The following is an 8,899-nucleotide window of genomic DNA, read 5'->3' on the forward strand; positions in this document are numbered from 1 at the left end:
AGAAGATGATCCTGGACAGAGGAGGTGAGGCCAACATGGCATACACAAGCTGCCACAGAGGAGAGAGATTCCGATAAGGCCCTTGACCCATCTATACCATCTATAGCTAAATGTCACCACTTCCTTTGGGGCAGGGGGTCCCTTTCTAAGAGCATCCTTCTACCAGTGTCACTTTCCATACAGAAAGGCATGGGCAGTTCATAATTCCATGTGGAACCTTCAGAGCCAGGTTGAGGCAATCGGCACATGTGCCTTTGCTCTTCAGTGCTAAGAGGATATGTTGAGGGACCAAGCTACCCACTGGTTACCAGGTTAAATTAATTGATACTATGGCCTTTTGTTCAGTGATACCCAATTCATGTAATCAGCTGTCCTGATGAAGGAACCACAGGATTGGGGTTCTACTTCCCAGTGACTTGTGGACGCCTTGGATGTGCCCATGATAATCCAAGCAGTGGCTATGATGCTTCCTGGGGAGCATCTTAGACCCACACCACCACTCAGACCAGGTGCTGAGCTGCACAGCGTTTGCACTTGACGATATCCTAGCCACCACTTTCCTTGCACAGTCTCCTAGTCTGGGCATACTCTGGTAGTAGACCTTGAGGTCTGATCTATTCTTGAGACCCAGGGTTAAAATTATTCATGAAGGCTCTAGCTCTTCGTTTATGCCTATAATTTAAAGAAGATGAGTATATCTCACTGTGGCTATTTTAACGTAAAACGTTCTCAGATAATGAAGATGACAAGAGATATTTCTTCCAGATTGATCTGACCAGCTAATCTAGGTTGCCCCTTTGAAATTTGTTTCAAGAACACCCATGATTCCTTGCAATCATGGCAGAGAGTTCTGACATATGGAGAGGCCATTTTTGCTGACCCTCTTAACAGTTATTTGAGACAGTTAAGCTGTTGTATGAGGTTAAGTCTCCATAGAGAAACTTTAGAGGAAACTTGACTTCATTTATTCATCAAATATTCTTCAGGAGCTACTGTATTTTTAGAACACCTTTCTGTTAGTGGTAGAGCTGTGAATAAAATTGACTAAAATTTGGAGTATTTACTTATGGAACACTTTTAAAGAAAAGTAATTGTACTTTTAGAATAGGAAATCCCTGGGAGAGAGTTATTTTTGCTGCTGGTAAATAGGATATCAGTTCTATGTGCTTATTTCTGAATGCCTGAAACCATTCTGATATATATATGTGTGTGTATATATATATACATGTATATATATTGCTTTTGGGGTCGTACCCAGTGATGCTTAGGGGTTACTCCTGGCTCTTCACTCAGGAATTATTCCTGGCGGTGCTTGGGGGATCATATGGGATGCCGGAGATCAAATCCGGCCAGCTGCATGCAAGGCAAATGCCCTACCCGCTGTACCATCGCTCCGGCCCCTAAGATATATTTGCAGTCATGAACACCATTAAGTTGTACCATCCTTGAAGAAAAAAAAATCCTGAAAAATATCAGTCTAAATCCAGTTTCTCTCTAAATCTTATGCACTTTAAAATGAAAAGATGAATAAACTTTTTACTCTGTTTAAAACTTTAAGCATCTAATAGATAAATGAGTATTTTTATCTGACTTTGGTATGAAGTTTTTCTTAACTGTCTTAAGATTTGTAGTCTAGACTGGAATGTAACTCAGCAGTAGAGCTCTTGCTTTACATGTGTGATGAAGACTTGGTTTCAATCTCCATCACCACCACACCACACACACACACACACAGAGAGAGAGAGAGAGAGAGAGAGAGAGAGAGAGGAAGAGAGATTGATTTTTGTCATTCTCCTTTCTAACATAATCACAAGACAACAAAATCCCAGTAATTGGGTTTTAAACAAGTTTTGTATTAACCTAAAAGTTTTATTTTTATTTTTTAAGGAACAAAAGTTAGACTGAAATGACTTAGAGATATCATGGTGTTCCTGCTATCAGTTTTATCACAAAAATAGAATATGATTTAGGCCAACTAAGTTCATCTTCCTTTTCTTTACTTCCTTGCCATGGCCTTAATTAAGTGAGGCTGTTTCTTTGAGCAGTGTGATAATCATCTTGAGAAACTCTTTTTGAAGAGTTTAAACTCTTTTTTAAAGAATTGTCCAGTATTAAAGTGTCCAGGGCATTTGGCATCTGGAGAGAAAAATGGGAGGCATACAGATGTTTTCCCATTAAATAAGGCTATTAAGAATACATTGTCTAAAGTCAACTTTACTACATAGAGTGACAAAAGAAATTTATTTTTCTGCTTTCTTTGTAGCCTACCAGACGGTCTGCCAGATTGTCATCGGTGAGTACTGCTTGAGAATCCCCTTTGGTTTTAGTACTTACTGCTACCTGCTCCCTCTGTCCAGAGTAAGGCAGCAAAAGGAAAATTAAAGTGATGTTTCCATTGAGTTTTTTTCTGTCCGTTTTTGGAAACTACCTGGACGACCACAATTTCTAACAAATTTGACTAGAGTTGCAAAGCAGATTATTTACTTGATCATATATGTCAGTGAACAACAGAGACCCTCCCCATTACCAAGAATAGAAATATCAGAAACTTGTTTGATACTGTCAGCTCTGAAACAAGAGTATGTAAAGCAAAACTCTGACCTTTGATTGTGTACATTATGTGCTCAAGTAGACAAGAGTTTCCCATCTTTCTTCATAATTCATGCTGCAATCAGTGTTGTGCAAGTTGTCTGACACTATACCACGGGGTCTTTGAAAAAGAGCTTCCTGTTTTGCCTCTTGGAGTCTCCCGGTAGGATCCAGGCCCATGTAAGAATCTCGGCAATAAGGGTTCTCTTGCTATTCCTTCCACTCACTGCTCATCCCTTCTGCCTGGCCCCAGTACCAGTTCTCATTCTGCCACAAGAGGCCACCCTGGCTCTCTGGCAGATTTGGTCTGTACTTCGTTCTCAGTCAACACCTACCAACGCATGGGGTAGCCAAAATGAGTCTTAGAAACCCTGCAAGTTCAGAGTATGTCCAAGGCTGCACTTGATCATAGCTAAAAGGCAGAGAAGCGATGCATACTTAGGGTTGAATTGGTTGAGCCAGTGTTTGTGAGTTCCAAGCTTAGGAGGTTTGGGGAGATTAAGAACTGGAAGGTGCAATTGTGGGTTCTTGGGTAATCCAGACTCTTCCCAAACCTCTCACAGGTGTGTGGCAGCCTGCTCAGCAGTAATAGTCACCATAGTTCAGAAGTGATGTTTCTGAAGTTTTTTAGATAATCTGCAGATTATCTGAAAGCACTGGGTAGGGGAAGGAGGGACTGTTAGAAGAGTGGCCCTTGCCAGCCAAATAAAACCCAATTTTTTTTGTAGGAGTACTGCTATTTATTCAGCCACTAATTAGCTGATTGAATTGGGCATGAACTCCACCTTAATTTTTTTTTATATTTATTTCTTGAATCACTGTGGGAAAAGTTACTAAGCTTTCAGGTTTAAGTCTCGGTCATACAATGATCAGACACCTTTCCCTTCACCAGTACTCATTTTTCACCACCAAGAACCCCAGTATACCCCTCTCCCACCCCTCCAAGTGCTTGTGAGGCAGATAATTTCTACTTAACTCTTCTCTACATTGATCACATTCGTTATTTCCACAAAAGATGCACCATTATTGTTTAGAATTTCCCCCCCAAAAAAATCAGAATTGCTGAAAAGGCATTGTGAAATATTTTGTTTTCTATAGCATATAATGTCACGCGGCCACGATTTTGGATTTCTGCAAAGAGCCAGATAATTACGAGATTGGATAAAACCCAATTTTAACAAGGTTTCTCTCTCTCTTTTTTTTTTTTTTACCCTGAGCCCCTGAAACCAGCACTACAGTGTTTCCCCTGAGGTCATGGCCTTCGGGGTTGACTCTGACATACTCAAAGGCCAGTGGAGCTACACACTCTGAACCCTCATCATTTTACATCTTTCAGAACAGCTTGAATGCTGGACCTGGGGACGGGTCTGTCTTTCAGAAAACACCCTAAGGGAAATGGTTGCATGCAAATGAGACGCTAAGCAAAGTGAATATTATTTTTTTTTATAATAATCAAAGCCCAAAATAAAACTATTCAAATTTTGAAGATTTGGAGCCTTGTAAACAGCTCAGGAAAGCAGATTTAGAGTGGCAAGATTAAGAAAGACATTTGTTAGTTTTCAAACTCAATCTTCTTTCTTTATCTGAAGGTCATTTCTAAGTAACCAATCTTCCAGAATTGGGCTCTCTGCAATTTCGCGTTATGAAGCGTCAGGGAGGAACATGTATTTTTCTCCACAGGAGGAGACCCTGGCTCGTGTCTTCAAAAGCCATTCCCCCTAATTCTAGAAAAGATATACCCATCCTTTCCTAACTCAAAGGATTCTTTTCCCTAAAATAGCCACAGAGAATCCGAGCCTTGGTTGTCTTTGCTACCAGCCAGGGCTGCAGACCGGCTGTGCTCACAAGGCTGGAGATAAGAGACCTAGAGGTGAGGAAGAAAAGGTTGCTAGTGCGCCCTTTGGCCAAGACCTGCCTGTGCGAATATTTAAGAAACACAGTATGAGACTGTGACCTCAGGACAGTAGAAATGAGAGCCAGGAGGACTGCCTCAGAGTTGGAAACTTGTCACAAGTGAGGGGACAGGGTGCAAGGTAGTTTGGATAGAGAAGGGAAAATGATCACTCTGCCAAGAATTGAGTGCTGAAAGTAGGTAAAGGGATATTCATGACGACCTTATATTGCCTATATGAGGGAGAAGGAGAGAGAGAGAGGAATGTGTCTGCCTTAGAGGCAGGCTGGTTTGGCGGGGGTGGGGGGTGGAAGCAGGGAAATTGGGGACATTGCTGGTGGGAAAATGTACACTGGTGAAGTGAGGGATGGTGAAACATGGTACGACTGAAACCCAATCATGGACAACTTTGTAACTGTTTATCTCACAGTGATTAAATAACAAAAAAAAATTTTAAGGAAAAAATAACTATGGGAGTCACTAGTGGCAGTTCACATTATAGTTGAGTTCTTATTAAAAAGAAAACGCAAGGGACTGGAGCAATAGCACAGCGGGTAGGGCGTTTGCCTTGCACGCAGCTGACCCAGGTTTGATTCCCAGTATCCCATATGGTCCCCTGAACACCGCCAGGAGTAATTCCTGAGTGCAGAGCCAGGAGTAAGCCCTGTGCATTGCCAGGTGTGACCAAAAAAGCCAAAAAAAAAAGAAAACTCAAGTGGCAAATGAGCCCAGAGTCTGGCTGGAGGGACATTCTTGTCCCCTTGAACTAGTATTGGAGAGGATAGAAATAGGAATGAAGCTTCGCTACAGAACTTAAACTCTACGTCAGAGGGGAAAGGATTTGGAAATTATATTGAAAGTCTTAATGGGCCGGAGGGCTCATTAGTTGACAAGTTCTGCCTGTGATGCTGCTGCCATTTCTTGGCCTGTCGGAAAGTCCCATGTGACTGAATTTATCGAGTCATTTGGCCACAGGTCTGAGTCATTCCTCTCCGTGTTGTATTGAGATCAAAGGAAGTACAGAGAGACGTCGAGATTGAAGATTAAACCTGTTCCCAGAGAGCAATCCTGGACCAGTGAACAATGCAGAGTCTTTTAACTTTCGCCCGCTGTTCACTTGAGAACCCAAGATGAAAATAGTCCTGAAATACAGAGATCTTTAGGATCTTACCTGGCCCTGAAAATATATTTTAAGTGAACAAATCATAGTCAAAATGGACTCTTACCTATTGATGTCTTTTTGTGTCCCTTGGGGTTCTGAGGAGTATCTTTTTCAATATTTGCCTAACTTAATGTTTACAGAAACCTGCTCCACCAAAATCTGAACCTAAACCAAGAAAAACACCTACTAAGGTAAGAAATGCTACCTCCCAAAACCTTGGCTGTTGCTGATTGATTTTTAAAATGCATAATGCTGACTCCATAGCCAAAAGGAAGTCAAGGAGAGATCATGTCATGATGCAGGCTGAACGCACTGACCTGAAAATTGTTACCGCTGCCTTTGCTTTTCTGTCACAACTTCAAGCTCAGTTTGATGCTTGACCCAAGAGTGTATTTTCTGTGTGGTCAGAGGAAGAGAGAAAATGTTGCTCAGAGTATCCTCACGCCCTAGGGGGATTTCATAACTACTGCTTAGTGCGCTAGAAGTCTGGGTGCTGACAACACTGCAGGCAGAAGGGCCTTGGCAACTCAGACGATGAGTGAATAATCACGTAACAACAACTGGTAGCAGACATTAATACTAGCAAACTTTTTTTTTTCTTTTTGGGTCACACCAGGCGATGCACAGGGGTTACTCCTGGCTCGTGCACTCAGAAATTACTCCTGGCGGTGCTCAGGGTACCATATGGGATGCTGGGAATCGAACCCGAGTTGGCCGCGTGCAAGGCAAACACTTTACCCACTGTGCCATCACTCCAGCCCCAATACTAGCAAACTTTTAATGGCCCTTTCGTCTACCATGCCAGATGCTCTTCTGCTCTTCTGATTCCTTTACTCCTAACTCTCACATCAACCGGACAGAGGAAGACAAATACCTGTTTTGCAGATGAGAAAACTGAAGTATAGAATTATCGAGAAACTTGTCCCAGAGGCTTTTTTTTTTCACAGCACACACACACAGCACACCATCTGTTCTTGTGCGTTGTTTGAAAGTGTGTCTTGGGGTGTGATTCTGAAGCAGAACTCCTTTCTGTGACTTGGTGTCAGACTCGGGGTTGTCATTTTCCAATAGTCCCTAGTTTGGGAGTCACTCAGACCCCGTGTTCCTACACAAAGTTATTTTGCATGCTGGGTTCTTCCCTGACTTCTGCTTCATCCTTTAAGCCCTGCCATTTTATCCCTCCAACCCTATAGTCAAACCACGTCTCACTTCACTGTGACCGAAAACAAACCATGAGGGACTCGATCATGATTCCGCAGAGGGAAAGTCCAGTGTGCTTTTTAAGCAGCCCGTCATGGAGATTCCACGGAAACCAAAAGTCCCATTCCCCCCCCCGAAAGCCCGAAAGTGGTCGTATTGGGCTTCTCCTTTATGTTGGCACAGAGCTTGGCTGACAGTAACTAACAGCGCCCCAGTCGTAACTGCTGTTTCCCTGTGCTTTGCTCCTCTCCTAGAAAGAACCTGGAACAAAGGTTAATAAAGGTGCTAAAGGGAAGAAGGAGGAAAAGCAGGAAGCTGGAAAGGAAGGTACTGCACCCTCTGAAAATGGTGAAACTAAAGCTGAAGAGGTACTTTCCATAAACGCCTCCCACTGATGGAGTCAGTGTCTCTAAAGGAATTCCTCAATCTTCCAGCCAGTGATAGCACATTCATATTGTCTTTTTTTTTTTTTTTTGCCTGTAATGTTATTGCAGATCCACCTCTCTCGGTCAACTGTTAATGTCTCTGCCTCCAGAAGTACCACACCCAGCACTCTGTCAGGAAAGGGACAGATTGAAACAGGGAGCGTTAAGGGTACAGTAGAAAATTCTGCGTGTTCGAAGTGACTAGAAGCAGATACAGTTGTGTGGTGCTTTTACTTTAAACAGTGGGAACTGGCACGGTAAAGCTTCCGTGGAGGTTTGTAAGACAAAAAGCAGTAAATGCAGCTAAGTGCCTAACGTAGTACAGCCTTGTCTGTTTGACGCCCAAAGTCAAAATGCATTTTGCAGAAGAGATGCCAAAAGCAGATGTTCCAAAGTGTCTGTGTTGGTGGGGTGGACTTTCCTTTGGCCTAAAAATGAAGTGTTAATAGTAACTGTCTCTCCCTCCCCCCTCTCCCTTTTCCTTTTTACAGGCACAGAAAACTGAGTACATAGATAACAAGGGAGAATGAATTGCCATGAAATAATGGGGTTGATTTTATGTACCTCTTGGGACAACTTTTAGAAGCTATTTTTACCAAGTATTTTGTAAATGCTAATTTTTTTAGGACTCTGCTGGTTGGCATTCAAAGATATATAAGGATGGACATTTTACCTTCTGATAGCCATGCATTTTGGAGTTTTCATCATCTTCAAGTGAAATAAATACCAGTTTAATATTGGAAGCTGTGTGTAAAATTGGTTCAGCATTCCATGCACTTGCTTTAAAAATTTAGCCCTGTGTATACCGTGGTGTTTTTATTGTGCATATATGAATTTTTCACTGTTTTTCTAGAGCAATAATTCCTTGGTGTTTTTGTACCTAGGTTTTATGTGGTTTTAATGAAACATGGATCGTTATGGTCACCTGTTGACTGTGGTTTAAAATAAAAGGTTTTTCTTGCCTGCAGAGTGTCTGCCTCCTAGAAGTGTCTTTACTAAATACAGACAGTGTTTGATTGTACTGTTTCGGAGGAAGTAAAGAATTTTTGTTGAGTTGGATAGATAGTATAGGGATTAAGGCACTTGCCTTGCACGTGACCAACCCAGGTTCAAAACCCAGTATTGCATGTGGTTCCCGAGCACTGCCAGGAATGATCCCTGAGCACATCCAAGAGAAAAGTCTGAGCAACCCTTTTCCCACCCGACAAAGGGCTGGAGTTCATGCTTCTCATACAGAAGACCTGCTTTTAATCTTTGGTTCTCCACTAGGAGTGCCCTAGGTGCAGAGAGCCAGAAGTAGCCCCTAAGAACCTCCTGCACTGCACTGTCCTCCCATTGTTCATCGATTTGCTTGAGGGGGCACCAGTAAATGTCTCCATGGTGAGACTTATTGTTACTGTTTTTGGCATATCGAATACGCCACAGGGAGCTTGCCAGGCTCTGCTGTGCTGGTGGGATACTCTTGGTAGCTTGCTGGGCTCTCAGAGAGGGATGGAGGAATCGAACCTGGGTCGGCCACATGCAAGGCAAATGCCCTACCTGCTGTGCTATCGCTCCAGCCCATAAGAAGCCCCAAACAAGCAAATAGTCAAAGTTCTTTTTTTACCTTGTTCTCCCTTACTACTTTCCTGT

At 42.6% G+C, this 8,899-nt stretch overlaps 1 protein-coding gene across 5 annotated transcripts in view; it reads left to right on the forward strand.

The window, feature by feature from the left end:
• HMGN3 (high mobility group nucleosomal binding domain 3) overlaps positions 1-8,234 on the forward strand; it is a 34,075-nt gene extending 25,841 nt beyond the window's left edge. For 2 of the 5 annotated variants that reach the window (XM_056109724.1, XM_056109727.1), the window contains 4 exons: positions 2,264-2,293; positions 5,783-5,833; positions 7,097-7,210; positions 7,337-8,234. In XM_056109724.1, coding sequence (XP_055965699.1) covers positions 2,264-2,293; positions 5,783-5,833; positions 7,097-7,210; positions 7,337-7,468 — 327 coding nt within the window. In that variant the 3' untranslated portion in view covers positions 7,469-8,234. The remainder of the gene's footprint in view (positions 1-2,263; positions 2,294-5,782; positions 5,834-7,096; positions 7,211-7,336) is intronic. The other 3 variants (XM_056109726.1, XM_056109725.1, XM_056109728.1) reach the window with 3 other exon arrangements.
• Positions 8,235-8,899: the final 665 nt, after the last annotated feature.

This window comes from Sorex fumeus, unplaced genomic scaffold (genome assembly GCF_029834395.1).
Source record: "Sorex fumeus unplaced genomic scaffold, SorFum_2.1 ptg000008l, whole genome shotgun sequence".
NCBI lineage: Eukaryota > Metazoa > Chordata > Mammalia > Eulipotyphla > Soricidae > Sorex > Sorex fumeus.